The following is an 18,551-nucleotide window of genomic DNA, read 5'->3' as shown; positions in this document are numbered from 1 at the left end:
ATTAATTTTAGAATAAATACAGATAAATGGTCTTAAACCTGATTTGCTTTATAAATCAGTAATGGGTAATATATTTTACTTTAAAAATACTATATTATTATTCATATTATTTACTTATTAATATTATTCTAAGTAAATTTATTAGTTTAATCCTAAATTTTAGTACATGAATTTGAATATTACCTTATATGGTCATTTAACCTGATTAACCATTTCAGAGTTTTTACAGTAATATTTATTTATTCATTAAAAATATTTACAGTGTATAGGTGAGTACATTTTGATATATATTCCTTCGATTTAGTTGTAATATAAACTATTATTTGAGATAATATAAAATAGTATACTGTTTAACAAAATGTAGATTTAGTTTTTTGGCCCGTAAATCTCAAATTAAGCGTTTAATTACTTGTAAGAAAAATGTACGTTTTAATCAAGGAAATCTTCAACCTGACAGCTATTACAGGATTCTTTCGAGAACTTTTCAGTTCTGCTTCATTCTACCCACAAGCGTCGCTGAGCTTTCTTTGATTGTTGGCGATATGTGTATGTCATAGGCGTCTCCGTTGCTCATTGGTCCACTGTGTGGCTGAGTCCCCAGCCACGCCTCGTGCATCCTCTCCTCTTACCGTTGTGCGCGTTGTCTGGTACCGGTGATCTAAACTACGCCGCAAACATGATGGGCCGACCGGTTCTCGTGCTTAGTGAGTGCTTATTTCATTATTCCATCTGAAAATGCGCAAGTGTAGCTTTCATATGAGCCGCTGCTGGACTCGGAAACGGTGTGACTAATAGTTTTATTCATGCATCGGTGCTAGAATGCTAAGCTAACTAGTGTGGCACGGGGGCCTCGCGTGTCTGACAAGTGTTCAGATTAGTCATTGTGTTAGCCTCGTAGCTAACATTGCTTAATATTATTAATAATAATATTGTTTAAGACATTGCACCATAAGTTGCACCGTCAATAATAAACCTAGCGCTGCTCAGTTCTCAGTCATTTTCTGGCTTTATGGGGCAGTCGGTTCTGTCTAACGGAGGTTTTAAAGTAATGAATTAGTTAGCATAAGGCTAACGGCACAGAGGGTGTGCTGACCAGGGCTGCACCCTCTTCATATGCTTAGACACAACATTATTGATATTTTCTGTTAGCACATGTCAAATATTTAATTTGTGATATTTTAAATCGTGTTTTATAATTTTTATTTTCTAAGCGAATAAATTAAATAGGGTTCATCATATTAAACTGATTTAACACACACTGGCTCTGTTTCTGCACATAACAGGTCAGAACATCAAGAGAGAGTCTGGACGAAAGGTCCAGATTGGAAACATCACTGCGGCTAAGGTGGGTTGGTTTTATTTATTTATTTATTGAAAAACATGTCAGATGAGACAAAATCACTAATCTGCTGCTTCATCCTCCTTTCAGACCATAGCAGATGTCATCAGGACATGTCTGGGACCAAGGGCTATGATGAAGGTGTGTTTCTTGTGTTTAGTCCACATTTATATTTTGGTGCATTCACTGCATTGTTTATTGTTAGATGAAACTTATGATATTGCTCTAAAGAGATGTTTGATGAAATGTTTTGTTCTTTGTGCGCAGATGCTTCTGGATCCCATGGGTGGTATCGTCATGACCAATGATGGCAATGCCATTCTGAGAGAGGTGATTATGTATACCACTCCATAACTTTGTAAAACAAAATGTAGGTTTTGTATTTGTTCAAGTTTATTTGTATAGCGCTTTTTACGATACAAATCGTTGCAAAGCAGCTCTACAGGAAATTAAGTTTCCACAATATATTTATATATTGCAGAACCTTAATATATTTAACTTATGGCAAAACTTGGTAATTCTATATGTTGTCTGAGCACTGGCATCCTCTGAGGTCCTCTGAGGGGTTGGCATTATCTTTTCTCAGGTGTTCGGTCATCTCAGATCATTTAAGGGTTGGATCCAGACTGAAGTTTCTGTAATTCCATGGGATGTTAATCCCGTGACAGAAACAGAGAAACAAATAGAGACATAATTAGCGTAGCTGCTGTTCCATCTAAGCAAAAATGATTTGTTCAACCCAAGCTAAAGAATAATAATAATGTACATTTGATCAGATATAACTGCAGTACAAGATTATAAGATGCATTATGTGAATGCTTGGCTAAAGAGATGTCTTTAATCTAGATTTAAACAGAGAGAGTGTGTCTGAACCCCGAACGTTATCAGGAAGGCTATTCCAGAGTTTGGGAGCCAAATGTGAAAAAGCTCTACCTCCTTTAGTGGACTTTGCTATCCTAGGTACTACCAAAAGTCCAGAGTTTTGCGACCTTAGGTAGCGGGTTGGATTGTAGCGTGGTAGAAGACGAGTTAGGTACGCAGGAGCTAAACCATTTAGGGCCTTATAGGCAAGTAATAATATTTTGTAAATGATATGGAACCTAATAGGTAGCCAGTGCAGAGACTGTAAAATTGGGGTAATATGATCATATTTTCTTGACCTGGTAAGAACTCTAGCCGCTGCATTTTGGACTGTAGCTTGTTAATGAAGATGCAGGGCAACCACCTAGCAGTGCATTTATTGAATGTTAAATAAATGTTCTCTCTTTTTTTGTGGCATTCAGATCCAGGTCCAGCACCCTGCTGCCAAGTCCATGATTGAGATCAGCCGCACACAGGATGAGGAGGTTGGAGATGGGACCACCTCTGTAATTATTCTGGGTGAGGGTCATTTGTGTTCTCCCTATCAGTCTATGAAATTGAATGACATAGGTGTTTAATTAAAAGTATTCTTGAATAATAACTTTTCTAGTTTAGTAACATACAAATAATTGTTTTATTAATAATAATTATTAGGAAAAAAGAATTGTAAGAAGTTGACAACTAACAATTAAATGAATGTTTTTATGTTAATATTTAATTTGTTCAATAGCATTTGAAGTGCTCAAATCCTAACGTGACATTCTGTGTACAGCGGGTGAGATGCTGTCGGTGGCTGAGCAGTTTTTGGAACAGCAGATGCATCCTACTGTGGTGATCAGTGCATACAGACAAGCTCTGGATGATATGTTGAACATACTCAAAGACATCAGGTAATGAAAACTTACAACCAGTTTAATTGTTCTGTATTAGCTCTTAATCAATAAAGGAATAGATCACATAAAAATGAAAATTTTCTGAAAAATTAGTCAATCTCAAATTATCTAAGATGTAGATGAGTGTTTGTACATCAGAACAGATTTGGAGCATTACATTGCTTGGATCCTGTCCAGTCAATGGGTGCCGTCAGAATGAAGTACATCTCCAATTAAACAGTTAACATTTTATGAAGCGAAATCCATCATTAAGACATTTTGATCTTCAAACCTTTGCTTCCCGCTAAAATACAAGTCCTCTATCCATAATATTGCTTTCTCCAGTGAAAAGGTCATTTAGTCTGAATCGGGAGAGAAATATGAACTGATCAAGCACCAATTATAGGTGGAAACAGTTCTAAACAAATGTCGGTGGATTTTATGTGAGAGGACAACGGGATGAACTTTTTCCCTGGAGGATATGTTGTTTACTTTATGGATCGACTTGCATTTTGCATCGGTTTAAAGTTAAAATGCCTTAATTATGGATTTGTCTTACAAACATTCAGTTTTTCACTGCATAAGACGTTAAATTGATGGACTGGAGTCATGTGGATTATTGTGATGTTGTTATCAGCTGTTTGAACTAGGGATGCACGATATGCAGATATTTTTAAACTAATTTTGGCTGATGCCGATACCAATATATTTCCTTTTGTTTGGAAACAACACCAAGTCTCTCCTGTGTGGAAATTATAAGCTAATTGTTTTTTAAATTTTGGTTAGTTTTTAACAAGAACTTATTTGTTAGAATTAAACAATAATGAAGTTTTTTTTATAATAACAGTATATTGATGCTTTGAAAATAACTAGAAATAATCTATATATTAATTGCTGCATTTTTTTCAGAAAGATGCAGTATTAACCTTAACATTTTATTTTAAGATTTAACATTTGTAGAGTAAAAGAGTTGTACAAATTCAGAAAATCTTTTAGCGATCATAATTTGTTTAAAAAATATTACACAATGAACAAATCAGTATAGAATTATTTAATTTAAGTGTCATTTGTTTTAATTTTTTATTTTTATGTAAGCTATAGCTTCTGACCTTTAAATCAAAACATACTCATGATATTATGTAATATATCAATTACAGTCTAAATGTTATTTGTGTATTTTACTTTCATTTCATTAGAAGTAGGCCAACAGCACCCACTACAGTAAGTGCTGCTCCATGTGGTATTACCATTTTCTCTATCATACAACGAACGTGTCATTCTGTAAGTGCATTATTCGTTTAAATACAGCGATATAAATCAGTGAATCTAATCATCATTCAGGCAAAACTTTGCTTCAAGAATGAGCCACATTGCTGATGTGATCTAATCATACCCTGAGCACATTTGAGTTAATGTATTCCTCTTATCAACAAGACATATCGGCATCATTTTTCTTATGGGGCCGATATTTACATTTTAAGCCATTATCGGCCGATTCCGATATCGGTTCTATAATATCGTGCATCCCTAGTTTGAACTCTTATTCTGATGGCACCCATTCACTGGGTTCATTGGAAAGCAATTGACTTAATGCTACATTTCTCCAAATTTGTTCCGATGGAGAAACAAACAACTCTACATCTTTGATGGACTTAGGGTGAGTACATTTTCAGGAAATTTTTATTTTGGCTAAACCATTCCGTTAAGCTGCTAAGTTTTATCAGTTGATTTGAAAGGTGGATGTTTGGCTAAAATGGGCTGAAATGTTTCAGTGCTCTGTAGTCTGATAGTTTATCTACTTCCTCCTCCCCCTCATAGCACTCCAGTAGATGTGAATAATCGTGACATGATGTTGAAGATAATAAACTCTGCCATCAACACCAAAGCACTCAGCCGCTGGTCCACCATGGCCTGCAACATTGCTCTAGATGCTGTCCGTACTGTTGAGCTGGAGGAAAACGGACGCAAGGAGATCGACATTAAGAAGTATGCCAAAGTTGAGAAGGTAGGACATAGCCTAAAGAAATATGCCTAAAGAGCACATTCTTGCATAGTTTTACTGTATATATGTACAATTTTGGTCTTGATTGTAATCACAGAATGTTTTTGTCTTTGATCAAAATAAAATAACTTGCTCTTTTCTGATGTCACTGAAGTTGTGTGACCTATTGGATAATCTTAACCAAGAGCCAAATCTAGCGATAAGACCAATGCATGATTCATGTTGATTTTAAACAATGATTAAATGTCAAGCAATGTGTACATATACCTAATTGCAGTTTTTGTGTGAATAGGTGCCTGGCGGCATCATTGAGGACTCATGTGTGCTGAGGGGGGTGATGGTAAATAAGGATGTAACTCATGCCCGTATGCGAAGACTCATCAAGAACCCGAGAATTGTTCTGCTGGACTGCTCTCTGGAGTACAAGAAGGGTGAAAGTCAGGTGAGATGTTGTCTGAATCCACAATCTTCCTCTGAATGCTTATTTAAAAACATCAAAAACACTGTCCTTTGGCCTCTTGCTCCTCTCAGACTGATATTGAGATCACTCGTGAGGAGGACTTCGCCCGCATTCTGCAGATGGAGGAAGAGTACATCCAGCAGATCTGTGAAGACATTATTCGTCTCAAACCTGACCTGGTCTTCACTGAAAAGGGCGTCTCTGGTACATATGTGCACTCATGCAGTCATGTGTTCATGAGAAGCAATGGTGTTTGTTTAGATCATGCGAGTTGTATTAATTTGTCATCTCTCTAGATCTGGCTCAACATTATCTGATGAAAGCAAACATCACTGCGATCCGTCGTGTCAGAAAGACGGACAACAACCGTATTGCAAGGTGCAGAAATATGTGCTTTTGTCATTATTTAATTTTTGTGTAATTCATTACATTAATTGTTATTTTGCCAGACATACATACACAAAATGTAAAGCAAATCTTAATTTCTTCGTTCCATTGGCAAACCTGGAAATAATAGAAAATGTAAAATTAGAAAATCTTGAAAATTAATATTAAAATGTTAATCATGGCAATGTATTTAGTGGATATACATTGTATTTATGTATGCCTAGTGGGGTCACTTGGATATTGCTTGTGTAGAGCAATATGATGACAAATCATTGATGTCTGATTTGTGAGTGACAATCATTTTAAGAATGATTTGATTCTTTTTAATGAATTTGGCTAAATGGTTTACAATTTGGCATAAATGATTTATTAGTGAATGGTAAAATAGTATTATTTTTGTATGTACAATTGTAGTCTTTATTAATGTTTTAAATGAGCTTTTAGTTAGTTTTTTTATTTATTTTCCATTTTAATTATCTTGGTTTAAGTTGTAGTAGATTTATGTGCTTGCTATTTTCCCCTCTATTTTAGTTTTAAATAAGTTTTCATTATTTTAGTCTTAAATATTTCAACTTTTAAATTTTATAATAAAATTTATAAAACATTTTATTCATAATTTTTTATAAATGTGACCCTGGACCACAAAACCGGTCTTAAGTCGCTGGGGTATATTAGTAGCAATAGCCAAAAATACACTGCATTGGTCAAAATGAAAGATTTTTCTTTTATGCCAAAAATCATTAGGATATTAAGTAAAGATCATGTTCCTTGAAGATATTTAGTAAATTTCTTACCATAAATATCAAAACTTCATTTTTGATTAGTAATATGCATTGCTAAGAACTTCATTTGGACAGCTTTAAAGGCGATTTTCGGGAGTTTTTTTTTTTTGCACTCTCAGATTCCAGATTTTCAAATAGTTGTATCTCGCCCAAATATTGTCCTATCCTAACAAACCATACATCAATGGAAAGCTTATTTATTCAGCTTTCAGATAATAAAAAAGTACTGGTGAAGTTATGGAAATTTCAGAAGTCTGGCAACATTTAAACTCTCTACTTCTGCTTGTCTCTCTCAGAGCATGTGGTGCACGTATTGCCAGCAGAACAGATGAGCTCCGTGAAGAGGATGTGGGTACTGGAGCTGGCCTATTTGAAGTGAAGAAGATCGGTGATGAGTATTTCACCTTTGTGACAGAGTGTAAAGATCCCAAAGCCTGCACCATTCTCCTCAGAGGAGCCAGCAAGGAGATCTTAGCGGTGAGAAAAGACGGGAAGAGGGAACCAAAGAAATGAGGAGACTGGGGCCACTGTTAAAAATTCATGATTATGCAATGCTCAGAGGAAGAATAATGAGGATGTTTTTTAATCGTTATAGAGTCTCATGAAGGTCTCTATAGTGAGAGCAGCCCTCAGTAAGAGTTGCTTAGATAATTCAACAGGCTATTTGTTGAATATTGTTGAGTATCAGGGGATTTTGCGCAGGTTAATTGACTTGTCGCTGTTTGACTGATGATCTTTCTCAGGAAGTGGAGCGAAACCTGCAGGATGCCATGCAGGTCTGTCGCAACGTCCTGTTGGACCCGCATCTGTTGCCAGGCGGTGGAGCAGTGGAGATGGAGGTGTCCCATCGGCTGACGGAGCGCTCGCGAGCACTGACCGGTGTAGAGCAGTGGCCGTACCGCGCCGTGGCTCAGGCCCTGGAGGTCATCCCACGTACACTCATCCAGAACTGTGGCGCCTCAGCAATACGAGTGCTCACTTCCCTAAGGGTAAGTTGAATCGAAAGCACAATTTTTATTTTTTTTCAGTATATTGCGGCTGCTCTTCAATAACTGGCATTTCTGTTGGCGTTAAAATGTTTCTCATCTTTTCCAGGCCAAGCACACTCAGGAGGGCAACTCTTCATGTGGTATCAATGGAGAGACAGGAACTCTTGCTGATATGGAGCAGCTAGGGATCTGGGAACCGCTGGCAGTTAAAGCCCAGACATACAAAACTGCAGTTGAGGTAAAAGGAGCATACACTGAGGAAAACTGCTTTAGACTCCAGGAGGAAGGTAGACGTGATTTTTCTTATGACTGTTAATGGATTTTCTCGTTTTCAGACGGCCGTCCTGTTACTGCGCATTGATGACATCGTTTCTGGTCACAAAAAGAAGGGAGAAGACCAGGCGGGTGGTGCACCGATGGAGGACAAGGAGTAAAGGAAGAGGAAATACAGAGGATGAAGGAAAAACAGGGGTTCAGAAAGGACAGTAATGCGGCAAATGAATAGCAATTATACACAAGCATTTATTTGTGCAAAACTCCATTCTCCAACACAATGTTCTCATTAGAAAGCCATTTGCACTGTTGGTTTGTGTGTCATTAGGCCAGAAGCTCTTCTTCCCTCAATTTTTTTTCCTCTGGAAATGAAACCACTCTGGATTGGATTAGGATGTTTGTGCTAGTATTGCTGTACTTCACTTTGTGTTTCCTACCAGTGATAAATTTCAATATCAGAACATGTTGTTGAGTTTTTCCTGTGCTGAACCCCCTTAAATTGAATACAAATTAAGGTACTTTTTTTTTCTCAACACCTTAGTAGTTTACTATGATTATGCAATTACATTTTTTCACTAAAGCTGTAAGTTACAAACTCCCCCCAAAAAAGTTACACAGAGCACTTCACATTTAAATTTATTTGACACTTTAAAAAATATTTACATGCCTCAAAATTCAACTCCCATTTTCCCCAAATGCAACACTTTACAATAAGTTCAGGTAGTTAACATTAATGCTGTTCACTGTTAGTTCATGATACCTAGTAATGTAGGTTCATTTTAATTTAATGTTCATTCATCATATATTAATGGATTTAATATATGCAAAGATGAACATTAAAAGCTAACAAAAGTGACCAAAACTTTGCTGTAAATCTTGGTTAGTGCCAGAGATCCTTATTGTAATGTTACCAGCTGTTTCTGTATTAAATATTTAGTGCAGATAATTTGTCAACAAATGCCATATTAAGGCACCAGCCATTAACAGAAAAACATGCCATTTTGACACAAGGATGTGCCGTCAAACACAGCATTTTACCAAAAATATTCAAATATATTTAAAAAGGTGTACGAAAAAAAAAAAAAAAACAGTACAGTAGAATTTTCTTTCTAAAGCATCACCCTTATATAATGCTCATCTTGTATTTTTCGTTTAATCATGCACAAAATACAAGACAATACTCGAGTCCAATGGAAGTGTTTAGATTTACTAAACAGCAAACAATCTAGAAGGGAAGGCAACCCAGAAATTACACGAGCAGTTCATCTGCACAGGTCTTTGCCATTTGACTATTTCGGATGCTACGGCGATTCAGTATTTGCATTTCAGCACCACCAAACAAGCTCCATCTGCAGTTTTGGCTGTGCTGAATGGCACTCAAACCTAATCTGTCATCAAGCATTGAACCTGTCTGTAGTCCTTGCCTAGAGACCAAATGCATTCAAATTTACCCAGATTATTAGTCATGGTTGCAATATCCAGCATTCGATATCATGCCACAGATTTGTGATATCACCCCTGGGCTCGCTCTCCTGTCTCTGGGTCCACTCCACTGTCCAGAACTAATATAAAATTAGAACATCAAAAATGATAATTTACAAAATGTGTATCAGGCATTTAAAAGGATCATTTGACATCACAGGCAGAACCAAAGTCTGCTTCTCTTACCCATGACAATATCACTGGAGGACAGGTGGCGCTGCTGGTTAATGAGGCTCAAGTTGGAAAGTCCTGGAGCATCTGATACAGCATAACCCGAACCAGTTGGTGGATCCATATCGGTGTCCATGACTGTTCAGATGGCAGGGGAACAATAGATTTAATAACAATCCTATACAGGCATAATAACTCGCAGTGTTCTCTGTAATCACACTTGAAACATCCCCTAATGTGAGATTGACGCTGACCTGAGAACTCTTCTTGCAGGTGGGAATCAGACTGAGGGGGTCTGGAGAAGGTGTCGACGCTGACGGCTCTGTTTATCCCGCTGTCTGACCCGGATGCTCCTACCTGAGGCGGGGTTTCTAATGTTCTCCACTGGCCTCCAGTGGGCACGAGCGTGCTCCTCGAGTCTGTGCAATGTGGTTGATAAAATAAGTGGTATTACATAAGTCGAATTACAACTTCTGACGGACTGCTGGTACAACCAACAGATAAAATTACTGTAAACAATTCAGTAAAACACAACTTGCACTCAAGGGTCGTTTAGGCAAATTTTAACACTTGCCGAGGGCAAACGCACATCTAGATAACGATAATCGCAAGAACATACAGTGCATACATAATTTCAAATTTCTCAGTTATTATTTTAAAACACTGTAGGTTTTAATTGCTTTCATAAATTAAATAATTTGGTAATAAATCAGGTTATGTCATCGGTCTTCTTACCATTGCACACGTTTCTCCTCAGCTTTCGAAACGGGCAGTTCTCCCTCACCCGAAACAGACAAGCGCCGTGTTTCCTTCGGCCTTGAGATGTCATTCTGCCTCACAGTCAGACTTTTACAGTATATGATACAAAAGTATTATTAATACTGCTGGCGGTTAGCCCTCAACACTCCATGTACTCCAACTATCAAATGACAGCAGGTAGTAGAAAATACTTTTTTTGCCCTCCGACAAAAAAAAAAAAAAAAAAAAAAACTTGCGCTGGTTCGATATGACCACCATCGCATAGAATTAACTACGTTTTTACAATTAAATTATGCACAAAAACAGCCATTCACAAAATATATTTGTTAAAAATCTTTATGAAAATATAAACAAATTAATTTCAGCTGAATACATTCATTTGCACTTGGCTACATAGTTTTATGTCTCTTTGCAGCTTTGTTTAGTATTTCATTTACAAGATCTACTAATAGATATCTGGAGTTATACCTTTACCTTTTTACAAATTTGTTTAAAACATATGTCTACACTTTGCACAGAGTAAACATCACATTGCCCTTAAATTACCAAAGGGAGATGAAGGAGTGGTTGTGGAAAATTACAAGTTTGGGCAGGCCTCTAACTTCACACACCACATAGACTTGAAAAGCAAACAATGCATGATCAAATGATTTTTTTTAAAAAGTACATACTTGAGGAATAAATATTTGGAATTTTGTTTTATTCTTGTTGACATTCTCTTCTTAAAATAGAGGAGTTAAAACCAGTCTATTTGGAGCTCTTTTGAGTGATGATGAATCTGCCTTGTGCTCATGTTTGGCTGCAATAAAGGGTAGCTAGCTCATTTTAATTTGTAGTTTAGTGTCTAAAGTTTCACTACAAAACTTATAAGTTAGTTCAACAGAATTTTTTTTCCCCCTTTGTTCTACCCTCCTCTCATTTCTTTGACTGGATTTCTGGCAATTGTAACCCACCTGGTCAGGATATAAAAGTACTCAGGAAAGCAAAGAACAGGAGAGGAAAATGAAATCACAGTTGGATTAAACATTTTCAGACACAGATTTCTTAAGAGTCCAATTTAAGCTGGCTCTAAGCCTAAAGAGATCTGGTCTACATTTGGCAGTAGCAGAGGTGTCAGATGTGGCGTGTTTAGCCCCAGAACCGCTGTTTGGTTGGAGGAACAGGTGGTTCTGGGATGTCTGGGGCAAAGATGGAGCCTGCAGAGTCAGAGAGGAAGATGAAGTAGAGGTTGGCCACCAGCATAACCAGCATTGGCAGAAATGAGAACCCAAAGCCAGCACCTCTCAAACTGCTGTCACAAGCTGCTGCGACCCAGTACAGTAATCTGTGATTCACAAAGACACAAATTAAAAGTAATTTTAATAAGTATTGCTAGTTACACAATATCTGGGATTCATAATCTAATTTACACCTATAAATAAGGTTTATTATTTCAGAAATTAAGGGGGGGGATTATAACAAAAGAACTAAACGTGAAAAATAAGTAAATTAATCACTAGGATTGTACACACACACACACACACACATCACAGTACAAAAATGCTACAATATGCATCGTGGAAAGTGACAATATACATTATGTCTAGTTCACCCAAAAAACGACAGTTAAAAGTTCAGACATTTAACTCCTGGTAAACCCGGAAGCTGAAAGTTGTTCAATTTCCATTTTAGTTTGTTATATTGGTAAATGTGGCCTTTTAAATAAATAAAATAAGTTTTTTAAAATGTTTTTTTTTTAGTTTATATTCTATTTTTATGTTATTTATATTCATGTAACGTTGATGTTGTTTTTATGGTTTTTGGTTTTAGGTAACTATAATAGTAATTCAATAATTTCTTAAAAGACTTCATTTTAATTATTTTGGTCTTATCAAACTGAATTGTTAAATAAATGTATCGTTACATTAATCACTACCAATTTTGTGGTGATTTCTAAATCAAAGATTTGGTCTTGCAAGTTTAGGGGGGATTTTGTACCTGCCAAAGGCAAAAACGATGGTGAGAAGAGGAACTAGTTTAAGCAGATCCTGATTCAGGTAGGCAGCCATGACAGCCAGTTGGAGGAAGTAAAGCAGAAAGAGGGAGATGGAGTCCTCCACATAGTGCTGGTGAACTGCCACCTGCTTAACTTCCCTCTCCCCCTCAAACTGTGGCTTCAAGGATCGATACCGCAGACGGGACACACCTAGTACCAACATACCTAAGAGTGGAGGAAAGAACAGAACAACTATTTCCATAATGATTCAGCACTGAAAGAACACAAAGATACACTGTGTTTATCAATGTCGAGAAATCTCAAGAGTCAAAACAGACCCAGGAACTTCCTGCTCACCAAGGACAATAGGTATGACTGCAAAAACAGAGCAACGCAGTGTGTAGACCAGACGTAGGGGGGCGCTGTCGAGCAGAGGGGCATCAAAGGGCAGGAAGACATAGCCACCCCACACCAACAAGGGGAAGATCAGGGCAGATGTGAACATGGACGCACCCAGTTTAAGAGCATCACGATTAGATCCACCAAAGCCACCTGAGAAACACAAAGAAACAGGCTTTTCATGCTTTTGTAAAAGTACACTACCATTCAAAAGTTTGGGGTCGGTATGATCTTATGCTCAAGAAACATTTATTGTAGAAAACAGTTGTGCTTCTTAATATTTTTGTGGCAATCTGATTTGTTCATTTTTGAATATGCAACTTTCAAACCTGAGGGAACAAGTTTGCAAAAAGTCAATTTGGTTTGTGAGATTTTATGTAAAATTTTTAAAGGTTAGGGATGCACAGATATTAAAATTCTACACCATTATGTGTAAATGCGTTAAAAACTAAGCTAAAAACAATTATTAAAAAAAATCTGAATTATAAAAGTGAATTTAGCCATCACAATATCATAAAGAACAGTATGAAAAAATGGTATTCATTTTGAGGTTTATTAACTATTACATTCAATAGTGTTATTTAATGTTTAAGTGAGCAGAAGATAATGACAAATGTAATCTAGATGAAAAATAGGGGAAATGAGTATGCACAATTACATAACCAAAATTATATTTACATTTATGCATTTGGCAGATGCTTTTATATAAAGTTGCTTACATTCCGTTCAAGTATATATTTATCAGTTCATGCATTTACTGGGAACTGATCCCATGATCTTGGTAGCGCCATCCTCTACTGTTTTAACTACAGGACTGTATATAAGCCTATACCAATAAATTCTCCAATCTCTTATATCAGTTCATTATATCGGTACAAATATATTGTGCATTAAAAGTCACGAAACAATGATTTAATCTGAACTTACAGCAATGTGATTTGGGTGTGATGGGCCAGTCGTTGAAATACTCTTCTAGTGGTGTTCCATGTGTCCCGTGTGTCCCCAGGAAGGGGCTCCTCTCTTCTTCTTCTTCATCTCTCCAGTGGTCTGCAGCCTCCTGCTGGCTGGTAGAGTGCAGGATGGTGATGCTGGGGCTGAAGACTCGGGCTGCGTTCTCTGGCATGATGTTCACCTCCTCCACCTCTATCTCAGAGCAGGTGCTTTTCACTCTGTTTCTCAGCTCTGTATCAGAAACGCTCTCTTTCGCTGTTTCCATCCTCCTCCATCCCTCACCTGTCATCTTCTCTCTCAGCCCAAATTCCTCTCTCTCACTCTCCGTCCGGCTCACTCCACACGAGATGCAATCCGATTTCACGCTTGTGCTCTCTCCATCCTTGACTGACAGAATCTGTGGTTCAGGTTTATTCTCAGGCCACTGTAGGGTACTGGGTTCCATATTTGCAGATTTGATCATTTCCTCCTCCTCCTCCTCCGAGCTGTCCACATCCTTTTTTACCTTGTCCATATCTGCAACCCAATGAGGCGTTTGGGGCACCTCTGCTGGCCCAGGAGAGCCCAGGTCCACTGTCCCTGGGAATCAAAACAGAAATTCTGGCAATGAAAGATTGGGAGAATCTGCCAACAGTTTGTCGGAGTAATTTTGTATGAGGTTTACATTTTGTGAAAGGACATCTTCTGGAACCAATATGTGATAAATTTGAAGAAGAATAAATTATGAAATGCATTTATTATACATCAAAGCACAGCAAGAAATTGATTATCAAATAAAAACTAACTAATATAACCCTAAACATTTTTTACTTATTATACTTAGTTAAATGGTTCTATTTTAAGATAGATTGAAATCATTAACATAAACTAAAGTAACTATGACTTTTATAAAACAAACTTCATGGCAGTTATCATGAAAAACGCATAACAATATAAAAAAAGATACTGGCTGTAAAATAAATTTGATTCCCACAATCTATCAATACTGTGAATATTTATGTAGCACGAAACTACGACATTTAGCCATAATAGTTTCACAATTAGCTCGCAGATGAATAATTGAACTTAACTGAAAGCGAACGAGGCCGCAACACAACTTGGACATCAATCACATCAACTGAGCGAGTTCAGAAGAACCACATGGTAGCTGACGACAGAACTTACACATTTAATCTTTATTGTGTTCAACGGGCCTTGTTTTAATAATGCGAAGAAGAGTCCTTAACAGGCCTAAACTCACTTGATATGTCAAAAAGCTCAAACTCTCTGAGCGACACAGGTTGAAGTACATGTAGCACCTCAGGTAAACTGATAAAACCTTCCAATGTACTCACCCATATTTCAGCACAGGATGTTGTTTTTTCAGTATTGTTTATCCTCTACTATATTGAAACTCCCGTAGTGGAAGTTCAGGTGTGTCCAGGTTAAGTTTGTTAAAGGGACAGTCTCTTAAAGGGGAGGTTTGTTTGTCTCTGCCTGTCATTTGCGCTGTAGCACTATAGGTGCCGCTTATATTCATAAACTCATTAAAGTACGGAAGTCCTAAGAGAAGCCATGGATTATTATTATTTTTCTTTCTTGTTTTCTAGTGATGACTTAATTTGTCATCACTAGAAAATATCACCATAAGGAAAGTTATTTTCTCGTTATCAGGACTTTTTTAAAGGATTACTCTAAAGGAAAAATTTAGTCATTAATCACTTACCCCCATGTCGTTCCAAACCTGTAAAAGATCATTCGTCTTTGGAACACAATTTAATATGTTTTGGATGAAAACCGCGAGGCTCGTGATTAACTGCCTAGTAATTAACACTGTCAAAGTCCAGAAATGTATGAAAGACATCATCAAAATAGTCCACCTGCCTTCAATGGTTCAATCTGAATTTTATGAAGCGCCGAGAATACTTTTTGTACGCAAAGAAAACAAAAATAACAACTAATTCATGCTAATTCATTCCTTGCCACTAGGTGCCGCTTTTGGAGCGTTAAAAACTCACAAACACTTAAATGAAATCGACCAATCACTGCAGATTAGCAGATTAGATTATATTTATTTTACCGAGGAATTTACCAATTAATTCATTAAAAATCCTACAATGTGATTTCCTGGATTCTTTCCCCCCATTCTGTCTCTCATAGTTGAAGTGTACCTATGATGAAAATTACAGGCCTCTCTCATCTTTTTAAGTGAAGACAGTTGCCTGAAGTCTTTGTACTGCTTGAATCCAAATTCCATTATGTCATAATAATTGAAGGCTGATTGTAAGTGTCTCTGTGTAAGAGTGATGAATTTTAAAGACAGTGTTTACTAATTATGTGGGATTTTATGCTTTTGGCTCCTGGTTTTCTTGTTATACAAATGTTTTCTAATGAAATCAGTAATGCTTTTCTCCGGGTTAGGTAGCCTACTGATACAGGTTTCTTGATTTGGTTTGATTCTGATTATTTTTCAGAATAATTATGTTGGTCATGTTCATTTTTCATGTTCATATGAAAAAATAATCTGTCACATAATTCTGTAAATTATACAAGGAATATTCTAACTTCATACATAACAACAATATTAATAAAATGTTTTACATCAGGGCTGATAGATTAGAGGATATATTACTCAACACAACCTAAAACTAATCTGTGCATACCAACTGAAATAAACTTTAGATTTCCTGGGTAAAAGTAAATGTTATTATAACATTTTTAAAATGTGTTTTAAACATATGAAATCAAGAAAATGTTGGTTTTGCATCTCTCTCTAAATTTTTGAGCTCAGTCTAAAACATATAATCCTGAAGAACTGAAGTACTTTGTACTATCAGAATGTGTTTTTTGTATGTCTACAGTGGATTTTCTGACATAGTAACAAAAAATAAGCCTAAAACTCAGTGAATGATCAAATCTTTAACGCCTGGAGCAAGATTGCTACAAAATCAAGAAGTTGTGTGGTACTCTTTAGGAAATCATCATTTTCTAATAAAATAGAAGTACTGATAACTGTGTATTTTGTGTTTCAGCTCTGGGGCAACTATATAACAAAGACAGTTGAGTAGTTGACATCCGCTTGTATTTAGGGCACACTCCACAGTCTTCATGGGTCTTTGGGTTGGAACATCACAGTCGGTTTGTCAAGGTTTGTACAATAATTTGTCCCAATTGCTCATATGGTTAATCTGCCTATGACACTAATTATATAACTAGACTATTGTGGAAAGTTCAGCACAATTACTGAAAATATTTGATGTGTGATGAATATATGATGTTAATTATCTAAAGGCGATTTGTTGGTCTTAGCAGGTTTAAACTGGTTTAGCTGGTCAGCTAGCTGAAAAGTGCACCCAAACCCCTTCAAAACCATGAAAACAGAACCAACTTGACCACCTTAGCTTGTTTATACCAGTTTTTTTCAGAAGATAGTTTTATTAAGTGTTCTTAAAGCTATATTGATTTCCAGAAAAAGTCCATCTAGAGAATTAAAGATGGACTTTTATATAATGGAGATTTACATTTTCAGACATGATTATCCTTCATAGGTAGTATGTTCATATTGGTACATCACAGCTTGTAGTATGTTTGTTGTCGTTTACAAGTTAAGGAAAATGTCACAACAATACTATATTTGTACCCAAAGCATAAGGCACATTGGTAATCTTTTGGCATGAATCCGAGAACATGAATGTAAATATAAATTATGATACTTCAAAAACAAATGATGCTGAACAATTTTGATTCAGGTCTGCACTGTTACAACGTTGCAATGAGAACGTAATGTCAATGAAAGCCATCACCGTAAATAGCACAACATGTAGTTTGATGAGGTAGTGCTTCCCTTCTCTACATTACATGTCTCATTACCTTTCTCTCTACAATAGGCCTGATTCATTTTGCACTACAGTACATTATTCTGAGCTCAAAGAGCCCCTGTGGGATGTAGTGCTGTAAAATGGAGCCGTCACTGCTTTCCTGAGGTTGAGTGAAAGCACATCTGTACACAGTGGCATGAGAAGATGAAGACAAATGACTTTGAGATGTTTTCTTGCTGCACACTCCCTCCTGTGAAAGCTGCTGCCAGCATGTGTGCCTGCTGTTTGCATTCTGCCAATGAAGGGGTTAAGGCTGTTTGCATGCTGTTCTGGAGGGTCGATCTGATGTCTTTCTCAACAGGAGGAGATGTTTTTGGACCAAAAAGAGTCGGGGTGAAGGGATGAGTGTCCCCTGCCATCTGATCAGGCCTGTTGTTGAATTGGATTATAATGATGTTATATGTGTGGTTTGTGGAGTTGGGAACTAGATTTAATGAAAAGTGGAACAGAATTACATCAATCAGTAATTGCAAAAACCTTTCTCGTGCACCAGAATTCTGAACTGAAGAATAGAATTCTGATTCATGAGTGTGAATTTAAATTTGAAATTGAATTGGAATGACAGAATTGTAGCTCAGACACTCAACACAGCAAATGCCTTATGGAAAATTAAGTGTTCTTTCATCCTGGTCTACAAAAGTTAATTATGAAATATGATGCAATATATAAACTAAACACTTTCTATAGGTGGCATTTCAAATCTATTATATTCATATAGTCTATAAGATTTCAAATTTCATGATTTTTAAAACTACTAATAACTTTTTGATTTTCTGGTTAAACAAAAAAAGTTTAAAGAAAAAGTTATTTTAAACTTTTTCATTTCATTCTGATTTTTACATTAAAATTTGAATTCAATTCTGCATCTAGTTTGCTAGGAGGTGCAATGGAATTTAAAAGTATATATATATATATATACACACACATATATGAAGAGTTTATTAGCAAAAATAGATAACACATAAAAATCATGTTTTTTAACGTTATCATGT

General features: G+C 36.5%; 3 protein-coding genes across 4 annotated transcripts; 1 reads left to right on the top strand and 2 right to left on the bottom strand.

The window, feature by feature from the left end:
- The first annotated feature begins 581 nt into the window (after positions 1–581).
- On the top strand, positions 582–9,037 carry LOC306877889 (T-complex protein 1 subunit gamma). Its single transcript, XM_079429908.1, has 14 exons — positions 582–704; positions 1,284–1,345; positions 1,430–1,480; positions 1,607–1,669; positions 2,623–2,719; positions 2,973–3,090; positions 4,891–5,077; positions 5,367–5,516; positions 5,606–5,738; positions 5,831–5,912; positions 7,000–7,180; positions 7,447–7,692; positions 7,799–7,930; positions 8,028–9,037. Exons 1-14 carry the CDS (start codon positions 677–679, stop codon positions 8,124–8,126), a joined length of 1,629 nt encoding a protein of 542 aa, XP_079286034.1. The 5' UTR covers positions 582–676; the 3' UTR covers positions 8,127–9,037.
- Positions 8,193–10,581, bottom strand: LOC306877894 (uncharacterized protein). The gene is made up of 4 exons (XM_079429914.1): positions 10,354–10,581; positions 9,873–10,037; positions 9,634–9,756; positions 8,193–9,527 (listed from the first exon to the last, which is right to left on the bottom strand). The coding sequence occupies exons 1-4, from the start codon at positions 10,445–10,447 to the stop codon at positions 9,478–9,480; spliced, it is 432 nt and encodes a 143-aa protein (XP_079286040.1). The 5' UTR covers positions 10,448–10,581; the 3' UTR covers positions 8,193–9,477.
- Positions 10,582–10,698: 117 nt separating this feature from the next.
- LOC306877891 (transmembrane protein 79-like) lies at positions 10,699–15,145 on the bottom strand. Of its 2 annotated transcripts, none has more exons than XM_079429910.1 (5): positions 15,037–15,145; positions 13,679–14,281; positions 12,710–12,904; positions 12,355–12,577; positions 10,699–11,701 (listed from the first exon to the last, which is right to left on the bottom strand). In XM_079429910.1, exons 1-5 carry the CDS (start codon positions 15,038–15,040, stop codon positions 11,506–11,508), a joined length of 1,221 nt encoding a protein of 406 aa, XP_079286036.1. In that variant the 5' UTR covers positions 15,041–15,145; the 3' UTR covers positions 10,699–11,505. The 2 variants fall into 2 exon arrangements, with proteins under 2 accessions (XP_079286036.1, XP_079286037.1); XM_079429911.1 differs by having other exon boundaries at positions 14,867–15,045.
- Between the last annotated feature and the right edge of the window lie 3,406 nt (positions 15,146–18,551).

The sequence above is a fragment of the Barbus barbus genome, assembly GCF_936440315.1.
Source record: "Barbus barbus genome assembly, chromosome: 12".
Taxonomy (NCBI): domain Eukaryota; kingdom Metazoa; phylum Chordata; class Actinopteri; order Cypriniformes; family Cyprinidae; genus Barbus; species Barbus barbus.
This window is presented reverse-complemented; position numbering and strand designations above follow the sequence as displayed.